This window comes from Chlamydotis macqueenii, chromosome 11, assembly GCF_036417535.1.
Source record: "Chlamydotis macqueenii isolate bChlMac1 chromosome 11, bChlMac1.mat, whole genome shotgun sequence".
Classification (NCBI taxonomy): Eukaryota; Metazoa; Chordata; class Aves; order Otidiformes; family Otididae; genus Chlamydotis; species Chlamydotis macqueenii.
Genome location: NC_141566.1, coordinates 7,157,816 through 7,181,076, shown reverse-complemented (window position 1 = coordinate 7,181,076; position 23,261 = coordinate 7,157,816). Strand labels below are relative to the sequence as shown.

The window sequence follows — 23,261 nt, the reverse complement described above, 5'->3', positions numbered from 1 at the left end:
CTCAGCCCCCGGCGCCGGGGCAGCACAGCGCCCCCTGCCGCGGCGGAGGGAGGGAGGGACGGCGGCCCACGCGTGCCCGCCCCCAGCACACGCCCCCGCCCTCTGCCCCACGCGCGAAGGCGGGGCTGGGCCGCGCTGCCATGGCGGCGGGGGCGGCCTACGGGTACGGCGAGAGCGGCGGCGGTCGCGCAGGCAGCGGCTTCCTGGGGCCGCGGGTGCCGGCCGAGGTGGAGGCCATGGCGCGGGGCGTGCAGGACGTGGGCAAGGAGACCTTCCGGCGGCTCCTCAAAGGTAGGGCCCGAGCGCGGCCTGCCCCGCCCCGCTGCTCCCCTCCAGACATGCCCCGCGGGTCTGCGCTCCTCTGCGGGGACGCTGCCCGTTGCGTTTCCCGGCAGGAAGCTGAGGGTTGAATCCAGTGAGGGGTTTTCTTGGTTGCGTTCTAAAATTCTGTAAAACCCGTCAGGATGAGGTACCGGGGGGGGGGGGGGGCAAACGCCCTGAGCGCGGCTGAAATCGCCCCTCTCGTCCCTGGGTCCCAGGGCCGGCGCTGGAGTCGCTGCCGGATCGCGTGGGGCATTCGAAAGTCAGAGACCCCGTGGGTATTTCTGTAACGTGTGGGGGGAAATGAATCACAGAATCACAGACTGGTTAGGGTTGGAAGGGACCTTCAAAGCCCATCCAGCCCAACCCCCCTGCAAGGAGCAGGGACATCTCCAACCAGATCAGGTTGCTCAGAGCCTCATCCAGCCTGGCCTGGAATGTTTCCAGGGATGGGGCATCAAATGAAGGAACCTCGAAGTGCAGATGTTGTACCGGAGTTGGGGCTGTAAGATTGAAAATAACTGACTGGGGTTTGGTTGGTTTTTTTTTGGGGGGGGGGGGGGAGGGCCGGGGTTGTTTGTTGGTTTGGGTTTTTTTTGTCTGTGAGGTGGTAAGGCAAGACAGGTGGCACCTTTGGCCACCAAAATTGGTTACTTGGCTGAGTAAATTATCGTACACAGAATGATGACTGAACAATGGAAGAGTTGATTAGCGGAGCAAAAGCACAGCTGTTTGTGGCCAGCTGAGAGGAGACCAGCTGCTGCACGGCACAGCAGGGCGCTGCCACCCTTATCTGCGCGTTCTCCCAGCTGACTTCCTTTCAGGCTTTTTCTTCCTGACTTCAGTCAGTGACTGAAAGCATCTGGTAGCTGGTTTGTCTTTAAAAGTGTTGCTGCACAGTGTCAGAAATGGAGCAATGTATCCAGGGTTTTCTTACAATAATTGAAAGTAATAAAGCTACGTGTAGGCAGAGGCATTTGGGACCAAAGTAAATACAGGTGTTGAACCGTATTTGCTGTCTAGTGCAGGGACAACAGAGACCCAAAAGTTCTGTCGGTGCTAGGAAGCTTGACCGTCTGGTGAGCCCCATCCGGGTTTAATTTCGGTGTGAACGATCGCCTGCGTTTAGGTGTGCAATAAATGCTTTCTGCTGTAGGGGGGGCAAACAGCCCTTCAAAACATGAGAAGCCAGGGCAGTAACCCCACCGCAGCAGTTCACCCAGGTGCCCGTGTCCCCCAGAGCAGAGGGGGACAGCCTCCAGCTTACGCAGAGCCGGCAGAAATCTCCAGTCGTCTTCTGCTCTTGCTGGTCTGTGATTCACAGCTTGCAGGACAGCGGGTTTTTTCCCTTGAAGGTTTAGAAGTCTTTGAAGAGATGGTGGATTTCAACAGAGTATATCTAAATTGCTGTGGCACTAGCACCAAGGTAGTTTTTTGAGGTTGTTGCTGTTACTCTTTTGCTAAATAGTAACTAATACAAAAAATGAAGTGCTGCTGCACATGCCTGTTCAGTTCACAATGTAAAAACTGCATATACCGTTGTCTCAGGGTTATCCAGCCAGGGTAACTGCAGGCTCTGCTAAACTGCAAGTGTAAGTTTGAGGCTGCAGGCATCTTCTACTTGGAGCAAATGACCCAGCAGTGAGATTTTGTTGGGATGTTTTTCGACTGTTCATTTTTCTCCCCCAGATTTTCTGTTTGAAATATTTAAACAGTTGATATTTCTGAGTTTCATAAGCTATGCTGAGTAAAAAGGTCTTGTTATAAAAGAAGACATGGATTTTTAACCAGTTATTAGGGTTGGTCAGCAGAAAGAAGACTGATTTTGTCATTAAAGTTGTCTAGTTAAAAACTGTAAGCAATCTGTTGCTCTTTGAAGAGACAGATGAAGTTGTATTTAAGTAGGTGAGTAGACAGCAGCCTGTTTCCTGCTCTGTGCATGATCTAGTAGACAGCCCTCAGTGCTGACCTGTATTTGGCCTTCCCGGTAAATAGACTCTTCTCAAAGTCAGTTTTGTTGTCATACAGCAGAGCTTTTTTCAGACAGCGTGGAACGCTTGGTACTAGCACCTGCCACATCCTAGCTGCTCTTTGCGAAATCTGCCATGCAGATAGTGCCAGACAAACTCAGTCAGCCACGTGAATGATCCAGGACTCGCCACTGAATTTGGTGTGCATTTAAAAAAGTGAAAAGCAAAGAGAATTCATTCAAAGTTAGAAGATAGTAGACAGCAGGACCCACCTAATACCAAAAGGAAGGCTTGCAGTTTGATTAAAACTTTTTTTTTTCCCCCCAGCCTTAGTATTAAGCTAATCTCTTAGTGTTGGCTTTCAGTAACAACTGGTGGACATTTTAAACTTTTATGTTTTATTCACAGCATTAAGTATGGCTCATTATAAATGACTGATCTAATGCCCCAGTCCTGCAATGGGATCATGTCAGTAGTCATTTTTTTTTTATTATTCACAGTGGAGCTTCTTCCTCTGGCTCCAGCAGTCCATCCAGACTGATCAGAATGCAGGACAGAGGCTGACATGACCACAGAAATTTATATAAGCCACTGCATATGTGAAAAAAGAAGAATAACTGAATGATGAAGATTGAAATAAACCCATGCCAGTTACTAGTGTAGAATATTGCCACATGGGTTACCAGTAATTTCCTTTACAGTTTCTGTTATCAGCAGTTGTGCAAACTAGACTTGAAGGTTTAGTTTTGTCTCCTTGCTTATTTAATCCTTAGTTTGCTAACATGGCAAGATAAATTAATTACATGAAACGCTGGAGAACAGTGTTGAATTGTTTACTCTCTCAATCCTCTCTTACCCGAGATATCAGAAGTGTAATTAAGCTGTAAGCAGACTTCTGATTGATAGAAACTCAACTTGGATTTGTACTCATGAACGGTGAATTTTTAAATCTTTTTTGCATTATCTCACTGGAACAAATTTCAACAGCGAAAACATCTTCAATTTTACAATGCAAAAGGTTGAAGTTCTCATGGTAAAGCGTTGTGAGACTGACCTGTGGTGGTGGATGGTCAGATGTATCTATAGAGACCTGAAGTGACAGTTTCACATCAGGAAAAATGTTAGTACATTAAGTCAAGTAAAATCATAGGCTTGTTTATGTTAATGTTCACAATCTTCACGTCTTCCTCTTTAAAGGGATCTTGCTTTGCTTTCTTATTCACAGTCACTGTTAATGCATTGGAAGGAAAAGACTGCAAGGAATCTGTCAAGCTGATTGCAGAAAGCACTGATCTCTCAGAAGAGCAACTTGCTTTCCTCATTTCTGGCATGTATACCCTTCTCCGGGAAGCACTGAGACTCCCCTTATCAACTTTCAAACAAGAAGTAAGTTCTGGGAGTACTTGGAGTCCTGATAAGTTAAAACCCACATCAGATGCGAGTTACCACCTAAACCCTACTTGCCAAGGTGGGGAGCTGCATGTAAAAATGTTGCTCCAAATTAAAGTGATTGGAAGAAACTGTTAAAAATCGAAAGCTTATTGTTTTACATGCTGGGTGGATTTACAGTGAGCTTTTTGGAATAGTCTTTAAGCTTTGGGAAAGAGATTCCCGTATCTTTTTTCTGCTTCAGCACCTTGTTTACTGTGCATGTTTGTTTTCACTGTTAAATTAAAACCCCAAAAGAAACCATTGCAAAATATTACTTCATTGGCATCAACTCTCTCTTACCCTAGCTGTGTGTTCATGCATACTGCTCATTTTATCCACATTTACAATTTCTCATATTTGTTCACACTTCTGCCATAGAGGAGGGAAGGTCTTATGGCCAGAACAATATAGCGGAAATTGGGAGAAAGCGCTATTTCTGTTTATACTATGGATGTTCTATGTGAATATGTATAGATCTGCCATGATCCCAACCCGTATTCCTTCTTCATGGCTATTTTCTTTCCTTTTTCATGTTACCTTACCTTACATTTTTTTTCTTTTCTCATTTTATTTTTATGTGAATGAACCATTTCTGGGCTTCTGGCACCCCTCTCTTGTTTAAGATACTGATTTCATATTTGCCCAGGCATACTGGGAAAGCTCATATATCGCAGGAAACACAGTGAAAGCAAGCTTTTAGTATTCAGAACTTATATTTTGCCACTTCCTTTCTGTTGTCATAGTTTAAACAAGTTATTGCAAAACATTTGAGAATAAGGGCATATAGTCACTCTAAAAGAACAATAAGTTATGGATAGCTACAGAAAATAAATGGCAGGGATGTTTTAAAAAATAAAGGCTTTCAAGAGATTTAGGTCTTTAAAATTAGTTTCTCACAACTTGATTGAACACTTATGGAAATTCTTCTCAGTATGTAACCTGTAATTTGAAAACTACTGGCACTAGAGACTAAAATTTTTGGGAGAGATACCAAACAAGTAACCGCTATTAATTCACTAGGTAAGCAATTATTTTTCAAGACTACATCTTGTAAGATTTCACCTTCCTTGTCTTTCTAGGTTTTTAAGGAAGACCTAAAGGAGCTCAGGTATGCCTGGTTTTTTAATCTGTTTGGTTTTTCATAACTTTTATATAACTACTTCCCCAAATCAACTTTTTTACACAACAAAGTGTTGGTATAAGAATTACCTGTAAATAACACATAATACATTTGTTGCCAAATGTCACGTGAAGCCAGAGGAAAAAAAAGACAGGTATTGTGTAAGACTTGATTTAGCACTGAGCATGAGCAGTAAATTTCACATGCTGGGGAGATTGGTCTAATTTAGTCTGTAATGTAGGTTATGCAAATGTGAGTGACCTTCTCTCTGGCATCTCCACCTTGCCCTGCAATATTTTTTCACATGTTTGGTAAGACGGTGGTAACGTTTCGGAAGTTAAGAAACTGCCCTATTTTTTTTCTTCTTTGAAAGGCCAATGATATAACGCTCATTAAATCCTACCACCTTGTTCAGCTACGATCTCTCCTGCGCATTACCTAAGAAAGCATAACGTTTGTTACAGGCTTAGTCAAAATCTGTATCAGTCTGCTCAGAGTATCTCTGAATACAAGTTCATATCCTAAAAGCAAGACATCAGATGTTAAAAATCTTTATAGGTTTTCCCTTATTTCCATATTCAGCTGCAATGAGAGAATAACAGCACTTGATATTTTCATCTATAGAGAAACCTCTGCACCAAGGCCCAGTTATTTTAAAATGCTAATTTCCCACAATTCTTGGCATTCTGATTGCTACCTAGCAGAAATAGATAGCCATGTTTCTAATTCTGTGTTTTCTCATCCTTATTTGTCCATTAACCTGCACATTGGCTACCTCCTCAGATTCTGTTCTGCAGAGTCATAAGCATAATTTACTCTATGAATGACTTCAGGCAAATTAAAGCTGCAGATTTAGACATGTAATCAGGGTGTAATCAGTGAAAGGTGTAATTGGGGCCACGATGAAAGGTGCCTTGCTAGTTGATACAATTTTGTCTGCAGCTTAGTGCTGGAGTTCGGCCTGCCTTTTGTCTTGTAAGCTATGATGCAAGCTGCTTCCTCTGCCACCTCATGGAGTTCACACCCAGGTTAAAGTAGGTCAGTAAGAAATGGATGAATTGCTTTTGACCCAGTGGGAGTTGGTGTTTTTTGAGGTGCACGCAGAATGTGTTCAGTGTGATTAAGGAATGATGAAGAACGCTAAAAGCTCTATGCAAAGTCCTCTGGGGGTGGGTGAATATTCCTCTGTTGAGCAGTGGAGAAAGTTGGTATACAGGGGAGCCAGAAGCCACTGGCTGTGAACACTGGCTGTATCTAGAAATTTAGTAGCACCTTTAGCATCTCCAATTCCTATGGGAAATGTCATTTCCTATGTTTCCCAATGCACTCGGGTTTGGAGGTGAAATACCTGCTCATTTTTAAGGCATCTACTAATTACATTCAGACACTTATCCTTCTGCAGTGACTTCTGTGGGTCATCCTGTGATCATGTGCGTGAAGAACACATGTAACTGGTTGAACAGCAGTGCCTTGGCATTATTAGCATGCAGTGTTTGGGCAGATATTTTGCATTTTAAGGCAGAAAAATGCCTTATTTCTCTTTTTTTGTTGTGTCTTCTTTCAAAAGGTTTGAGCTCTGAGCTAGGTTACCTTTTTTTCTCCTGCATTCTATGTTGTTTCCTTCAGTGAAGCTGAAGATTGGACTACTGTCACCCATATAAAGTCTTGTAATTCTCAATTTCCTAGCGATACAGCTGGTCTTGGCTTCTAGTTTTGGTGGAGAGAGAGGCTGGGAGAGATGCCCACTTCTGATTAATTAGATCAATGTTTCACAGGGTTTCCACTCTATATCCCCTATTTCTTAGCCTGGCTGGCTGAGCCAGTGAGAATAAATTCAGTCTAAATTGTGGGTGCTGTTTTTTCCCTCCCCTCTCAGGTTATTTAATGACTTTATGGCTCAGGTGAATAACAGGGGATTAAGGCATTCTCACACCTTCTTCCTTGCCCTTTGAATCCTTCTTTAGAATGTTCCTTTGAAAACTGATTGCCATCTGTAGCTCAGGGCTGAGCTGTGCCATGTTCTCTGTCTGATCTGCTTAGTGTGTGTCTGGCTGCTTGAGCCAGGAACAGAATTTGCAGCAAAATCATTAACTGCACAGCAAAAAGTAATGCAAGCTCAAAGGTAGCATTAATGCTTCTGTTTTAGTAACATTTGCTCTTACAGTCAAGCAAGTATTGTGATAGGTATCATAATAATCATATTACAACACCCTGTCCCCAGCTATTCCACTGCATACAAAGGATATTCGGTCATCAGCAGGATGGGTTAAGTGATACACTTGCACGGAAAGTATGTTTGCAGAAATAGAGTCTTGTCTCTTCTGAAAGACACATGCAGTGAAAAATCACGGTCTAGTCCCTCCTCCTCACTTCCCAGTTCGCCTCAGATAACTACCTTGCTAATATTAATTCAGTTTTATCCAAGCACCATTTTAAAATGTGTTTTAATCCCAATTCTTCCATTAAGAATTCAAGCTCTCATAACTGCTGTTTCATCTTCCCACCGTGTGAGTTGATGAGTTGTTTTTTCTCCCATCGTTAGACACTGTAAGCCCTTTAGGACAGGTAACTTCCTTGTTTGCTTTGATTTTTCTTTGATACACCGCTGTGTATCTCAAGGCACTGGTGAGTAATATCTCTGGGCGCTGATTCATGTTGAGTGCTGGGATTTAACTGTGGCAGCAGAAGTCGTTACTTCTTCCACTTGTCCAACCTACCTCTCTGTAGGAGGTTGCTGTCCCTGTGGCAAAGGCAGCCGAATGGAGAGTGTTTGCTCTGCAGTCTTTGCAATTCACAGCCTGAAATATTGAACTGAAAATCAAAGCAGCTTGTTTGTAAAGCAACAACAGTGTCAGAGGAATGGTAAAGTGGTGCAGAGGCACAAGGTGGATGGAGTGTGAGTTAGTCTATTTGAACAGTTCTCATAGTCTCCATCAAATTTATGCTTGTTCTCCCCGGGTTAGATATGCTCCTTTTCTAAGTAATCTTAGCTACAAGGGCCTCTGTTTTCACTTTTGAAGGAGCAACCCATTCTGTCTTCTTTTCGTTACACTTCAGGTGAAAGTGGAATGTAATGTGTATCCTTGGGATTTTTGAAAGCATGCATCGCTGGCCTGCCTTCTGCGCTTGCCAGAGCCACCAATAAAACTTTTCTTGACTTTCCTAAGAGAAGTTAAGCAAATACTGAATTATTTTGAAACTCGCTGTTGCCATACTAGGTAGGACAGGAAGTTGTAATAGAGTTTTTAGAGTTCTTGATATAAAAACATAGGCTGTCCTTTTAAGAGCCTAGACTGAATCAATACTGAAGTGCTTACGTAAGAGCTGATGGCAGTTTTAAGCAACGGAAGATGGAAAATGTTGACACGTTTTTTTGTGTCCTATAATAGATTTTTTTACTTTTTTTTTTTTTTAGCTAAGGCCGTATATTTGTGGTTACAAAACACTTATCTATTTCGTATTTCTCTTCTCTTTAAGGATACCAGAAGATTTCATCGTGGACTTTTCCAGTGTAGTCTTTGGTAACAGGTTAGTATCTTCATGTATCATGCATTGTGCAAGCGGCAAGGCTGCACAGAGCTCTGCTGAAAAAAATCCCAGGCCTATTGAAGGAACAGCAAAATTCTCTAAATAAATGAGAAAAAGATTTGTCCCATTATTTTGATTCAACATAACGTGATGTCCATCATGTATGGCTATATATGCAGTAAGTAGCTTTCATGCCAATTTTCAATTTTTCTGTGATCATCACCCACAATGTTCTATAGCCTCTGTAAGGTGCGTCAGTACCTACAGATGAACAATGCATTGCAGAATTAAGCATTTTTATCATCGTGATCATTGCAAGTTAGAGCAAAAGTGAAAGACTTGCTTTGTTGAGAGGCAAGCTACATATGCTTTCTACTTGCTGTGGTTTGTGGAAGCTTTCTCAGATAGCATTTAGTCAAGTCTTACTGTACAGCTGAATTGGGAATTCACACTGGGTGACTTGGTGACATGTATGAGCTATCAAGTGCTCTGCTAGCTGTAGTTCATTTTCTAAGCAGTATACCTCAGTAGCTCCAAAGCAAGTACTAAATCAAGTACTTTTTGAACAGCCTATCCCTTTTGTCCATGCTAGGGATTCCTTTTTTTCTGTCTGGTTCTCTGCTCAACCATATTTAGCTTATTTTACATCTAGGAATTGCTTGAACTTTTTGCATGTGCAAAAATTTCCTCCTTGAAACTTGAGGTCACTCAGCACATAGCATCGCTAACCCAACACTGCTCCAGATATTCTGCATGGAATCCTGATAACCATAGTGGTGGTATTTCAGTTACCCTCACAAGGGTCTGAATGCTGCTACCAAAGTTAAAAATATTTTTCATTTCCTCAGTTAAGATCTTGGCTTAAACCTAAAGGTTCTTAGAGTAAAAATAAATTCAGCCTTCTCATCTTTTCTTTGCTCTTCTGTTTGAATTATAGGTGTTAAGAATGCAAAATTCATGGTTGCAAAGTGAAAATATTGTTTGCAGTGGAGAAGGAAGACAAATTTAGATGTCATTTGAAGCATGCATGATTGTCTGTTTTCTACTGTGAAATCACGATGCTGGAAAATTTAGCTTTTTCTCATTTTGAAAGCTGTGATTATCCAGTGTAATCTTGCTCTGTGTTTGAGACTACAGAAGAGCACCTCAGATTTGATTTCTAGACAGATCTGCTTTTATAATCTTAAATGTAACACTGAATAGTATATATGCTTATTGGGTTGTAAATATATATGATTGTGATGGTAAGAGAAGTATTAGCATCTGATCAAAAATTCAGTATGAGCTAGATAACCGAGAAAAATCCATTTTTAATACTTTTCCTGGCATCTTATCCTGTTTTTGCAAGTTTGTTCACTTAACAACAGCTCTGAAGTACTGGAAATTTGACATTTGTATTTCTGAGTCCCCATGGTTCCATCAAGCTACGCAGACAGAAAGGAAAGAAAAACTTGCCACACTGATACCATCAAATAACTGTGTGAAATTAAATCTTTTTTTTCAGTGAAAGGATAACTGTCGTCGTTCAGTCCCCCTCTCTAAATGGCTATAATAAATGTACTGCATTTTTAAAAAAATATTGTACCTTTAGTTTCTACCAGGAGGGTGTGTTCTGTGTGCCATTTGTCAGCATTTCACACATACCAATTTATTCATTCGTCGTTTAGTAGCTTGCTAGGCATATCTTGTTACGTGCATAGGGAACCATCCAGAATTTGTCTTTAGTTTTTATATTGTTAGGTCAGCTGCTGCTCCAAATTCTCTCATCTTTCATTTTTGAGTGCTCTTCTGTTGCATCCTTTGGCAGATGATGTTCTTGTCCCCAGGTATCATCCTTTCCATGTATAATTTGGATGGTCTCTAGCTGATCCGTGGTGCTTTACTTGTTCTAACTTCTGCACTATGTGCTGACAGTATATTGCAGCTGTTGGCACAGAGTGTTTACAAAATTTAATTACAGTCTATAAGTTTTGCATGTAAGATCCATTGAGTCTTTTTCTGCTCCATTTTGCTATTCCTCTTAGAAATCATTGGCTTGATTAATGGCCTGTGTAATTTCTGTATGTACGTTGGGCACTATGTGCATTCTATTATCCTTACAGGATTCTTGCAGTTCCAGTTGTGATCTTGTCCAAGCTGGGAAGGTGCTGACAGAAGCTTAAGCTAAGCTATAAAAGCCATGACTCTTTCTGAGGGAATGGTACTGAAATGCAGTCCTGACCAGAACTAAAGCTTCATGGTTTGGCCACAGAAATGCCACAGCTTAACAATATTCAGAAGCTTCACCTCTCTTTGGGGATTGCTGACCTTTCCCACCACCGCTAACTAGAACATCTTCCTGTTTTCTCTACCCTTTCTTCCCACAAAGTGCTGCTGCTGCACTGAATGGACTATCTTCCATTCATGGGAGTTAGCGTGTCTTAAGGAAGCATGTAGCAGTGTAGCTATTTTTAGGCATTTCCCAAATTAAGCAACACTCTGGCACCAGCTCAGGACGGAGGGAAAGGCCTGTTCTTACTGTTTAATCCTGCTAATGACCATTCTAGACTCCAGCTCCTCATGGTTGCACCCAGCTGTGATGACCTACTTCCTATCCAGTAGTTGACAGTGAGTAAGAACCAGCTGATCTATTTTTTCTGCTTGTTCCTTTACCATACTATTAGGAATGTGTGTCACTTCTGACACCACCCAATCACCCCCCAAAAAGGATACATTCCTTCTTATATTGCCTTTGCTAAATGCAAGAGTGTTGGAGGATCTCAGCCTGTCAGTCCTGTGTACCTTACCAATCATCAATCTTCCAGGGCAGTTTCTAAAGGCACCTGCTAACTTGCACACAAGAATCTGAGTAGGGATATTAAACTATCATTCCTACAGTCCTTGATTTGTTCAGAGAGGATTCCTTTCTGATGTAAAGTCTGTAATTAGATTATGTCTAGCAGCATGGATAAAGGGTGTAGTGTTTCTTATCCTGCCCTTAGCTGGGGGTACGGAGTAGCTTTGGAATGTACTGTCAATAACTTTCAGAGACATGGGATGCTTGGCAAAAAAAAAAAAAAAAAAAAGGTAACGTGAAGTCCAGACTAGCTCCTGAATAGACCAGCTGAGTGACCTCATTCTGAAGATATTTCTGCATATCTGTCTAAAAATGGGTGGTTGTTGTGTCTTTGTATTAGATTTGGCTTGTTTACTTACCCAGAGCTTAAGATGCTGTTAAAATTTTAAAGACTGTCAACCATCTGAAGTTTAATCGCTGTCAGCTGTATTTCCTCACAGCAATAAATGGAGACGTGATCAGCCTGGTTCTCCCTGCAATATGAGTAATAAGAGTAATAAATGAAATCCTTAGCTTCTTACGTGTTAGATTATACAAAAATCTTGAATGTTGTGCTGGGGTTGGCAGTGAACATTATGTAAGAAACTTAGAGTTTGTAAATTATATTCGATTAGCAAGAACCACTGTGTGATTTTTTCTTTTTTTAAATATGCTTCAAAGTACACTCTAATATTATTATATTTTAAAACATTGCTGCTAGCTAATACTAGATGCTCTCCACTGAAGGAGCACAATGACCTTATTCCAACTTTTTTGCTCAAGTCATCTGTCTCATTCCTGCTTGCTTGCTCCTGTTGGATCTGCAAAGGTAAATATCTATTTGCAGATCCCTTTCTGTGCCTCACAGCTGCATATAATTGAAATAATAGATATGGCAGCCACCACAATTACTCTTACTAAACTTTGTAGTGACATCAGTTTACTGGAATTACACAGAGTCACTTGGTCTCTTTTTTTTTTTTTTTTTTTTAACAGGGACCATAGTTAAGTGTAGGAAAAGTATGTAATCTGAGCACAGCAGTGTTAAATACATAAAACTTCTACTCATTCAGACACCTCTCTAAATGAGGATAAACATAGAAGATAAAAAAGTTCTGGACAGGTTTGTTCTGAGGAATCTTATTTTCTCTTTTGATTGTTGTTTCTGTTAGGAATTTACATTTCAGTCTCCCATTTGTGATTTACTCTGTAGGCGTCCTGCTTCCCAAGGCACAGCTCTGATACAACGCAGTAGGCTGCCAACCATCCAGGACTTCAAGTGGAGAGTGGATGTAGCTATATCCACAAGGTATGAAAAATAATTCCACATGACCCTAGAAATTAATTTGCCCAAGGTTAAACTGGCTTCTTGTGCTGCTTAAAAATGTTAATGGTGTTAAAATGTATCTTGCTGTCAGGTATTGGCATGTAGCATTAAATGGTAAGAACAGTTTAGAAGTCAGTTTATATACCAGTTACTGCTGTTAACGTGGACCTGCCAACAGGCTGCTGCCTTCAACTTCTACTAATGATACTTTTTAGACTCCTTATTTGTTTTGATCTCTAAAACCTCCGTACTAGAAACATTTCAAAGTTTGAGCCTCTCTTTCAATATTTTAAAATTTAATGGAGCTGATACAACTCCAAAGGTCCTTGGAGATGATGGAATAAATTAGATGGATTGAGCCTCAAGCAGCCAGATAAGCTTTCAGTTTCACTGGAGCAGGGGAGGGAAATCATCTGTTCAGCTTCTTGAGTAGACTACCATTTGTATGTTGCACATGTTAAATAAAACTACTTTCCAACACCTGACAGTCTGCTGTAGATTCTACAAAGAGAGGCATCAGAACAGCACCTTTACACTGCCATAGTCATGGAATTGGTCATTGATCTGCCTCCTGGTTTCTTTCACAAAACAGGAATAAAGGTCTTTGTGATCATCCTGTCTGTGCCTGCAGTTAATAGTTTCTTGCCATCTGCCACAGCAGAGGCAGCTGGGGGGTGGATCTTTGGCTAGAGCCAGAAGGAAACAGAAACCTGTTTTCTGCACTGTTCCTGGTCTTTGTCTAGTTCTAACCAAGACAAACCAGGGTGAAAGAAATTGGAAGGTGGTCTGGTATTTGTCAGTAGCATAAATTGTTAGCATGAGTAACTTCATATTGCATTCATGAATACCTGCATCCGAGGGAGAGTGCAGTCTCATTGCTGCCACAGTGGAGAGTCCCATGGGTAATCGGGGATAGTCTACCTGAAATCAAGAAAAAAGGCTCCTAAGTGAAAATTGTAATGGCCACAAGCTACTAGATCAGGTGACTCTCGGATGAGCAGTGCTGTAAGCACCACACAGGTATCACTATGCAGAAAAAATCTGTACCTATAAGAAAGCAAACTGTACAGATAAACACCCTCAGGCACAATGCTTGCAAGCTGCAGGCAAGTCCTATGATTTGTTTTCCAAACAAGACAGAAGCAATACTTTATCGTTTTCTATTTTCCTTCCTCTTATTTTCCTTTCCAGTCAACTTCCCCACCCTGGGAGTTCTTGTTTATCATCCAGTAACAGCCTCTGCGAAGAGGTATGGCCTCTGGCTGTAACGCCTGGCAGTACCTGAGCAGGCTTTGGCAACATCCATTGATGGAAGCTGCACAAGAATGACTCATTTCCCCTCTTTGGGTCATCAAATAAAATAACAGCCCGCAAATTTAGGATGAAGACTGGAAGAGCTTGATTCTCCAAATGAGGTGGCAGTTGAAAGTATGAAGGGATGGAAAGGATTCATGCAACGTGGTAAACTGCATAAAAAAAAAAAAACGTGCATTACTGGTCAGCTCTTACCCTTATCATAGTTCCACTAAACTGATTATTATTTAAAACAAAAATGCTCCTAAACTTGCAGTTACTAAACTATTAAAAAACTTTTTAGTCTAATACTGAGGTATATTGAACAGGACTCCTGTGTTCATGAATTGCCAGCCAGCCAGGTACAGGACTCTATGATTGAAATTACTCATGTTCTACGCCAAGCCTACATGAACATCTTAAATTGTTAACGTGCAATGCTGTACTCATCGCACTCCCGATGCCTATTGCTGTAATACTAATAATGTAAATCATTTCAGTTCACTGGCCCGTGCACTTCAACCATCCATTCTAATGATGATGAAGCTTTCAGATGGGACAGCTCATCGCTTTGAAGTAAGTCTGATTGCCGTAATAAATAAAAAAGAAACCACTTGAAGATCTTTTTAGAAATTTGAATTACTATTTAAAATATGAAAGCTTTTGTAAACAGTGCATTATCATTGGTTGGTTTGCGCTGGAACCCTTCATGTTCAGTGTAGCCGCATACAATACATAATGAAATGCCAAACAAAATCATTTCATACCTTGTTGCTACACACATTTTGCTGAAACCTCATTTGTTAGGAGAATATTAATTACTGAAGAGCACTTGCATAATACCTGGTTTGATTAAAAATTACAATTTTGTTATCAACTGTAACCTTCAGACCAAATGGTGGCTCTTGAGGGCAGGAAAATTAGTGGGTAATTATATAGTTTGTATAACATGTGTATCATACACATATAACAGTGTATCATACACTTCTAAACCTCCTACATTTGGTAGAGAATGGTAACATTCTCTTCTGTGGCAGAAGTAGTTCTATTCTCTTCAGTACAATTCTTGCTACTGGAAAGAAAGTAAAAAACCTCTTTGCTTTTTACCTCAGAATTAGTCAGGGGCGGTATTTATGACACTGTATGTAAAGGCTTGCCAGAAGATGGCATAAACTCTTCCATATTTTTAACCTTTGAAAAGGAATGCTATTCGTTCTATAAATAACATGGTGGTGCATACAGGAATTCAGTGCACAGCAGGCATTGTTACAGTTGAACTCTGTAAAGATTTTGGCTGCAGTCCATATGTTAGTAGTAGTCTGGAGAAAGCACCACAGCACTGTGGGTTGAAAGAGGTGGGCTGATTTTACTGTTACAATGCCTCACAAGGAGGCAGCTGTTGAGGAAGGCACAAATGCTGTGCTACATTGCGCAGTGTTGAGGTTGTCACATCACAGGAGATCAAATTCACCCCTTTGTGGACAGTCCAGCTCAAAGCATCCCATACGCCCTGTTTTCAGTCTTCTGCAGAACTTAAATGATGCCATGGACTTTGGGTTAACCCTTTGCAACAGGGTAAGCTGCACTTGTGAGAATCAGAACTAGTATATGTTCTTTACTGTTCAGATTTGGGGCTTTATTTCCTGGTATATAATGTCAAATCCTGGTCTTGGTGGCATTGTTTCTTGTTGTTTTGGTTTGGTTTTAGGTTTTTTTTTTTGTTGTAAGTCTGTGGAAGGCCCTTTGCTATTCTGCAGTGGAGATGTGTTGGTGTGCCTGTCCAGTACACACGGAAATGCAGATATCTGACAGCAAACAATGTGCTTCTCTTAGAATCAGCTCTTTGCAGAGCAGCCTGGCACTGTACCTGTGCTGAGATGTTGTTCTCTGTCTTAACAAGTAATAGACTTCCATCTGTTTGGCCTCTCAGGCTTTAAATCTTAAAGTCCATTAGTCTCCTGCACAGCTGAAAATGTTCTGCATATTTAATCAAAATCTTTTGCCTTCCCTGGATAGACAGTGGCCAGTCCTGTTTGCTCCTCAGGTTACTGCCAAGTCTCTGGCTTTGAGGCTCAATTCCTTTCTCCTGCAAGTTTGGACAAGCAGAATATGTGGAATTTGTGGCTTGAGAATTCTGTAGGTTCCATGGCCTTCAAGTGTCTTTATCTTTCCTTCAAATCCATGACTCTCTTACTTCACCACAGCAGCCATCAGTTTACGTTTTGGAGTTCTTCCTTTCTCACATCAGTCAGCACAGAAAATGTACTATGTCACTGTTATTTCTGTTTTTTTTCCCACTCTCCTCTTCTTTTTCACCCAGATGATTTAGTTGAATTAACTGAATTTAAGTTACCTCAAATCCTTTGTCTTAAGCCTAGAAAAAAAAAGGTCTTTATGAGAGACTGGGCTAACACTGTGGAATGTTCCCTATCCATAGGCATGCTGTAGTCAAAGTTCCTAAGATGTTTCATGTTTTCTAACCCGGATATTCTGTTTCAGGTGCCAGTTGCAAAGTTTCAAGAACTGAGATACAATGTTGCCCTTATACTGAAGGAAATGAATGATTTGGAGAAAAGGAGCATACTGAAGATCCAGGACTGAACACTTGAAAATTGGGAGTTTATAGAACAGATCTGAAACCCTCAGCGTGTTTTGTGAATGGTAAAGCAGGGGACCATCACAACTTTGCCTATCTGAACTGCAGTGTAGCATTTATGATGTCTGCTGTAAATATTTTTTTTATTCGGGTTTTGAAAGCACAAGCTCTTTTGATAAGACTTAGGAAAAACAAAAAATATATCTATGAAAAAGTATAATGCTGTTTGCGAGCATTTTTGCATGATTCATCAAAACATTTTTTAAACAACTATCTTAATAGATTTAAGAGTCATTTATCTCTGATTATGATTCATCACTAATTATTTTTGAAAGCCTGCTACCGGAAGCCCCATCAATGTGTATCATAAGAAAGCTCTGCAGTATCTCAAATAAAAAATAAAATTAAAAAACCACTCCTGCGCTTGAGTATGACAAATATGAACTTGAGTTTTGCATAAGTAAATTTGCTGTCTGCCTTCTCACTAAGTGACTGTGGTATAGCTACAGATGTTTAAAGGCTAATTTTGAAGAAAACTGGAAGTCTGTGGATCAAGAAAAAAGTATTGACTGAGCTTCCAGAACTTATTCCATGGAATTGCAGAAGTGGAAAAGTGCAATCTAAGTCTTTATCTGATTGCTGAGAATGGGCTAAAGAGCGGTAATCTCATAGACGTCTAACTGGAAATGCCTGCCTCTTGTTTTATATATTTCCTATATGTTCGATGCTGGGCAGAAACCTCCGGCACTGCGATGACAGCGAACGGCAGCAGGCAGTAACCTTGTAGACTGCTGCAGCTATATAGTAGTGCCAGTCAGACCCCAGGAAGTCACAAGTATGAGGATATCCAAGCCCCCAGGTCAAGAAAACAGTTAAGCATAGGCTGAAGTTTTCTTAATTGGTCAGGCAGTTGGACTTGACCGATCGCTTCCAACTGAAATACTCTATTCTAAGTTACTTCTTTGCCCCTGGAGTAAACCTTGGAAGAACTCTCTTAACTTGAAGCATATGTTTTAAGTCTCATTTAAATGCCATGGCACCACAAGTATGTCCCTAAGGTTTTTTCCAAGAAGGGACGCATTCCTCAGTCATTGCCTGAACAAGTTTTCCCCCAGCAGCAAAGATATGGAGGCTGTGAGCAACAGCCCAAATACAGCGCAGGCTGTGGGCCCCGGAACTATGGGATTTGTCTGGCTACCAAAGGTAGTTTAGAAAGCACCTGCCACTACCGTTGTTAAGCATTGGCTTATTCTAGCTGCTTTCAGGGTTGCTATTTCAGTAGTATCACCCATACTTCTCTTTTATTTTTTGTGATTACAAAACTTGCCTGTATCTTACTCACTCCCCGCAGAAAACTATTGAAATCAAAATCGTGGATTCGGGAGGCCTTTTACACTCCCACAGATGTTTATGTAGGAAAGGATGACTTGGCTCTTGGATTTTAAGAATCGCAACAGGCATAAAAAGACTTCACTGCCATAGTTTTTAAGAGGAGACTTATTTGACAGCAGTCCATACCAATCTAAAGACAGCTAAATAGCTGTGGTCCAGCTGTGGTCTTGCATTCTGTGCAAGAATGTGTCCTGTAGTTTCAAATAAACCTATCAGCCATGATTTCAGACTGTTCAAAAGCTGCGTGCTACATTTGCTTTGTAGGCTCCTCATCAAGAACTTCCAGGTTTGATCCGTACTGCAGTTTAACTACTGTGTTCAGGTCACACCAAAGCATATAAAGAGGAACTAGGTCCCATCACTTCAACTGGACTGTAGGTTGCATTAATGTGATGTTTTCGTTTTGGTTTTACTTTGTGAAACTTGTTCATCTTCTTTCTGGAATTAGATTATCACAAGCTGTGAAACAAAACATACGTTCTTATGTTCTTTGTTATAATGTTTCTCTTCTGAACGTTTAGGTTTACGTGGTTTCAAACTGGAAAGTATCTCACTGAGACCATAAGTGAAGTCTTTTCAGACAAATGGAACACTGCATGGGTGTAAAATGACCTATGGCTCAAGACATTTGTGAAGTATTTTTTTACTGGTCAGAGCAGAAGAATCCATAAGTACCTTTACCTTCTAGACAGAATATATTCATGTAGTTGTTCTCCTATAACAGTGGTGGCCCATGTTCCCCAGAAATGGAAAAGCTTCCTGACTGTTTTCCTCATGTTCTCAGCAAGGGGTGATGGACCTCTCAGCCTCAAGTTTGTCTTGCCACACACGGAACAGGAGTTTACTGTAATGGGAGGTTTACCATGCACACTGAGGGAATTGTCGTTCTTCTGTACTTAAAAGAAGAGTTAATTTGGGCTTTCCTTCTGACAGATTAGCTTTCCAGTAAAACAGCAGTTGTCACCAAAATGGCTAGTGGGAGTGGCTAGTGGATAGTTCCTCAGTTTTAATAAAATATAAGCCTTCAAATTATTGTTAGGTTTCTTAGAATTTCATAATGAATTATGTGTTAAATATTTGTTCAACACTGAAATATCTTCTTACTTCAGAATTAAAATACTCTGGAATTTGAACTCCACTGAGTTTCTGACTGTAGCCCTTTCATTCCAATACAAAACAAAAGTAACCTTCTAAGAATTTGGGTATGTCTGAACAGAAATTATTTTACGCAGCTCACTCGAGGTCTGGTTACGCTTCAAGGACATGCTGTGAATGGGATGCTCGCTTTGTCGGTCCTGAGGTCTTGTCAAGCTGATCACTAGTCAGTCCTCAATGAGGAAGGTAGGAGGTTTGCGTGGCAAGGGCACTGTTTTTTTTCCTTATCACACACTGTTCACGGACCGATAGTTAACAAGGACCTCTCACAGGTTCTATTGGTAGTTTTCCCTGAAAAACAAACCTCAGTGATCCAGTTGCTTTCTCTATTATATGGTGCCATGCGTTTATTTAAACTGGATAATATCTTAATTCTACCAATTTTTAAAACACAGCATATGAACATAAACTTCTCCATTACACCTTTTCTTTAATTTCCTTTATAGTATATGGGACATTATGCCTTTTCTTTCAAGATTCATGTGTCAAAACTAGAACTTGATTGTTTTTCAATATGAATCATGTTTGTATAACAGCAGAGATGCCCAGTGCATGCAGTAGTCGCAGTAGGCAGAATGCAAAAGGAGAGTTAAAGATAGTTGCCAGAAGTCCTTCAGAGATTCAGTGGCAAAATCACACAGAAGAACTCAGAGTTCTTCATTTCCTGTTTTCCAACCGTAAGTTAGCGCAGCTTATTGACATAATGGTCAGATCTCCCTTTTTATTTTTTTTTAATTGGTTCAACTCCATGGGCCATCGGTCCAAATCTGTCCTTGCCTATTGACTATGACAGTGTGTGCAGAGCAGCTGACAATAAAAAGCCATCTGTGGCTGTATTTGTTATGTGACTTTTCATGTCCCTGCTTCCAGTAGAGACGGAGCTTTGTCGGCATGACTAGTAGGTCGGAATTTCACACTTGGGTTAGTTGTGTTTGAGAGGGGAAAGGTTTGTTGGTTGTTTTTGTGGTCTCAAAGTGTGATGCTGATTATAGCTCCAGAAGAAGGCTGCAGAGTGTAGTCATGCTCTCATACTGCCTCTTACGCCAGCCATTAACTGCTGGAAGATCAGCATTGTGCTCATTGTCATTACAAGGAAGAAATTAAACCTCCCTTTGTAGAAAAATCGTACAAGGGAGACGTGCTTTTGCAGAGTGAGTCACCTCCTAGCTTTAACTTATTCTGTTTAAGCGAAGGATAAATCCGTTCTTGATCTCAAGAACAACGCAGGTAGGCAAGAGGTTGCCTTTTTTTTTGCTTTTTCTTTTTTTGCTTTCTAATCAAGTACATCTCATGACCTGCTATTGCTCCAAATCCATGAATATATGTATGAATGTATGAAAACTCCATGCTTTCAGGATGTGTTATATAAAAATACCCCAGCATATCTAGATCGAGCACGTACATTCAATTTACACAGCTGTTTTTACTAAAACAGTCTTCGCAGAGCCGAGCCTGATGTCAGAATCAAATATTTTGTAGTTGTTTGACTTCTAGTGAACGGTAAATTAGTATCCTGGCTGTAAAATATTTTGTCATTAGCGACTGAACGGCTCCCTCTGTACCTGTCACTCCCCACAAAGTACTAACATTTACCAAACACCACGCATACCAGGAACTAGCAGAGGCAGAGCCAGCTGGTTTCTCCCTTGAGCAGTCACAGAGTTGTTGCCCATAGGCCAGCCACGATAAGGTCTTAGCTGTTTCCTGTCTTTGGATAAAGGTCTGTGTTCTGAACCCTCATAAGCGTACAGCTCCTACCATAGGAGTAGTTCATAAGTACTGCTGCCCTTTTCTCTTGAAACATTTCAGCCACGTCCCTGCTGGTGTAGGAGAATTCCCAGAAGTACATTTCAGTGCTTTTTCGAGACTCACACCAGTCCTGAGCGATCAGACTGTCAGCTAGCCCTGCAGATGCTTTCATACATTGTAAACAGAAGCTGTGGAAGTTCCTTTCAGAGCACAAATGCCGATTACATTTTCTATTATAATCTACTTCCATTCTCTATCTTGAATTCATGGGCTGCTAGAAACCCTCCCTTTATACCATGACTTATCTCTTTCAGTCTCTGCTATGTAACTATGTAAATACTGGTGGCGTATCCCTGATAGAGAGATTGTCATTGCATTGCTGCTGGTAACCAGCGGTTATGTCACTTTCCCTCGCTTGAATAGGCTTTGACTCATAGTGGTTTTCAGGACAATGGTTATAAAATAACACACTGAGGGGTTGCCGAGACTATAGTTTTGCAACAGAGACAACTGTCGACCTCAAGGCTACAATAAGCATTTTCTTTTTTTTTTTTTTTTTTTTTTTTTGTTAAGGGCTTTGTTCTTTTATAGTATGAGTTTTTCTTGCGTGGAAGTTTGGAAATCAAGAAGTCTATGTTAGCAAGCTCGAGTCTGGTTGGAAAACCCCATACTGCTGTGCACAAATGCTAATTCTTTGTAACTGCTCTGAAGCATTGCTTAACTGAAATTTTAAGAGCTTTGGTTGTTCTACCTTTCTTTGAACTATTTGATGGCAGGCTGAGCTATACTTTGGATTATTGTCTGACTTAAATGAAGGCAGAAAGATTTACTGAAAGTAGCGGTTATGCAATTAACCTTTTTCTTTTTCTAATTAAAGGACTTGCCTCGGAACAATAGTCAGATATTGAGCTTTTTTTTTTTTTTAAATTTCAAGAGCCCCAGAGGCAGGGGCCAAATTTTTGTCAGGTGCAAAATGTCTTAGCATCATAGAATCAAATACAATTGAAGAGTCTGATGGCTGGCTTCTGTTTCCAGGTATGTATGGACTTCTGTATAATCTTAAGGATTGCATAAACATCACAAAATCAGCCCTTATTATTAAAGTGTACATTGTTAAGAGTTAAAATCCAGAATTTAAGTGGCTTTAAATTAGTTTTTCACTTCAAATCTAAGTTAATATGAACTTTCTCAAGTATCCTCTCTCGAACAAGGTCTTACAGAAGTCACATTACCTCTCCTTTCTTCCACCTTTTGTCCTGTCCATTCTAACCCCATAGGCAGGGCTTGTCCCTTGGTACCTGCTTAGCTTGTGCAGTCTAAGCTGGGCAGTCCAGACACTTCTGTCAGTAAGACATGGGAAATTAATTCCTTCATCCCCTCTCTCAAGCTTTGTGAGGAAGCCAATAGCATCAGTAATAAGACATCCTTCAACATTTCAAATTCTGCAGCAGATTTTAAGACAGTGTGGAAAGTGCCCTATATTTTTGGAGTATTTTAAAATGTGTGTGGATATATCACGGGCATTTCTAGAAACCGTAACCATAGATCTGCATAAAACTGCAAACAAAAAATCAGACAACTTCTCTTAAAACAACTGCTTCTATTCTGCGATAGCACAGGTCATTTTCTCCCTAGGGTACATTTAGCACAAACAGTTACACAACCAGTGCAACCCATTCATATAATGAAAATTGGTGGGAATGTGTAGACAGAAGCAGTCAACACAGCCGGTCCTGAACAAGCCAAGCATAAGGCACGCGCTGTTTTATCTAGAGCCTGGCATGGACAGGTACACCTGTGCGGTACGCCACGCCGCATAACCAAATAAAAGTGATATTTTCCTTCTCATGTTCTGCTTGCGTGTCCTAAAAGCGCGATTACCTGACAGTAAAACAGCTTCACTGCGACGTAGATTCGCTTACAGAGAGCGAGTAACTGTCTAACGACAGCCTTTAAAATCCCAGTTCTAGTAGAAAATGGCATTCTGATTTTTCAAAATCGCCTCGAACTGCTGCTGCTTTCGTATTTCCGTGGGTACCCACACGCCAGACCGAGGAGTGAACTCCGTTTCCCCGCGCCGTCCCGGTGGAGCGGCGGGTCAGACACGCCTCAAGGCACGGTGCGCCCGGGCTGCCTGGCGGGAACCGGTTCCCCGTTGGGCGCCTTCACCCGGTGCACGGCTCTGGCCAGCCCGGGCAGCCGTGGAGGGCAGCCCGGGCCGGGCCGTCGGGGCGAGCGCCGGCTCATTCCGGCCGTGCCTCAGGCCGGCCGAAGCGGGACTCTCACACCGGCGCGGCCTGTCCGCGGCTGCCCGGGTACCCCCTCCCCGAGCCCGCCACGGGGGCAGCGCCGGCTTTCTCCCCGCTCTTGCCGGACCTCGGCCAGGGGGTCCGGGCGGTGGGGCCGAGACAGCGGGCAGGCCCCCCTGAGCGGGCCGGGGGCCGCTCGTGGGCGCGTTACAAAACCGCCTGGTTTTGTAACAACCTGCGGGCGCTGCCCAATGAGCGCCGCCGCCCGCCGTCACGTGCCCGCCCGTATATAAGCGGCGGCGGCGGCGCGGGGCG

General features: G+C 41.6%; 1 protein-coding gene and 1 long non-coding RNA gene across 5 annotated transcripts; one reads left to right on the top strand and one right to left on the bottom strand.

The window, feature by feature from the left end:
• The first annotated feature begins 126 nt into the window (after nucleotides 1-126).
• On the top strand, nucleotides 127-16,885 carry COMMD5 (COMM domain containing 5). The gene is made up of 7 exons (XM_086756209.1): nucleotides 127-291; nucleotides 3,517-3,677; nucleotides 4,802-4,830; nucleotides 8,320-8,370; nucleotides 12,399-12,494; nucleotides 14,306-14,381; nucleotides 16,305-16,885. Exons 1-7 carry the CDS (start codon nucleotides 141-143, stop codon nucleotides 16,404-16,406), a joined length of 666 nt encoding a protein of 221 aa, XP_086612335.1. The 5' UTR covers nucleotides 127-140; the 3' UTR covers nucleotides 16,407-16,885.
• On the bottom strand, nucleotides 4,837-23,130 carry LOC147599378 (uncharacterized). 4 transcript variants are annotated; one of them, XR_015259678.1, is made up of 5 exons: nucleotides 22,579-23,130; nucleotides 13,361-13,433; nucleotides 12,366-12,519; nucleotides 11,566-11,679; nucleotides 4,837-7,640 (listed from the first exon to the last, which is right to left on the bottom strand). It is a non-coding gene; the product is annotated as an uncharacterized LOC147599378 (long non-coding RNA). The 4 variants fall into 4 exon arrangements; XR_015259675.1 differs by lacking the exon at nucleotides 22,579-23,130 and having other exon boundaries at nucleotides 13,361-13,629; XR_015259677.1 differs by lacking the exons at nucleotides 4,837-7,640; nucleotides 22,579-23,130 and adding an exon at nucleotides 8,331-8,468 and having other exon boundaries at nucleotides 13,361-13,629.
• Nucleotides 23,131-23,261: the final 131 nt, after the last annotated feature.

Coding starts and splice junctions, on each gene's coding strand:
- COMMD5 (XM_086756209.1), top strand. CDS start 141: ATGGCGGCGGGGGCGGCCTACGGGTACGGCGAGAGCGGCGGCGGTCGC. Junction 4,831..8,319: donor GAAGACCTAAAGGAGCTCAG/GTATGCCTGGTT, acceptor CTTCTCTTTAAG/GATACCAGAAGATTTCATCG. Junction 14,382..16,304: donor GGACAGCTCATCGCTTTGAA/GTAAGTCTGATT, acceptor ATTCTGTTTCAG/GTGCCAGTTGCAAAGTTTCA.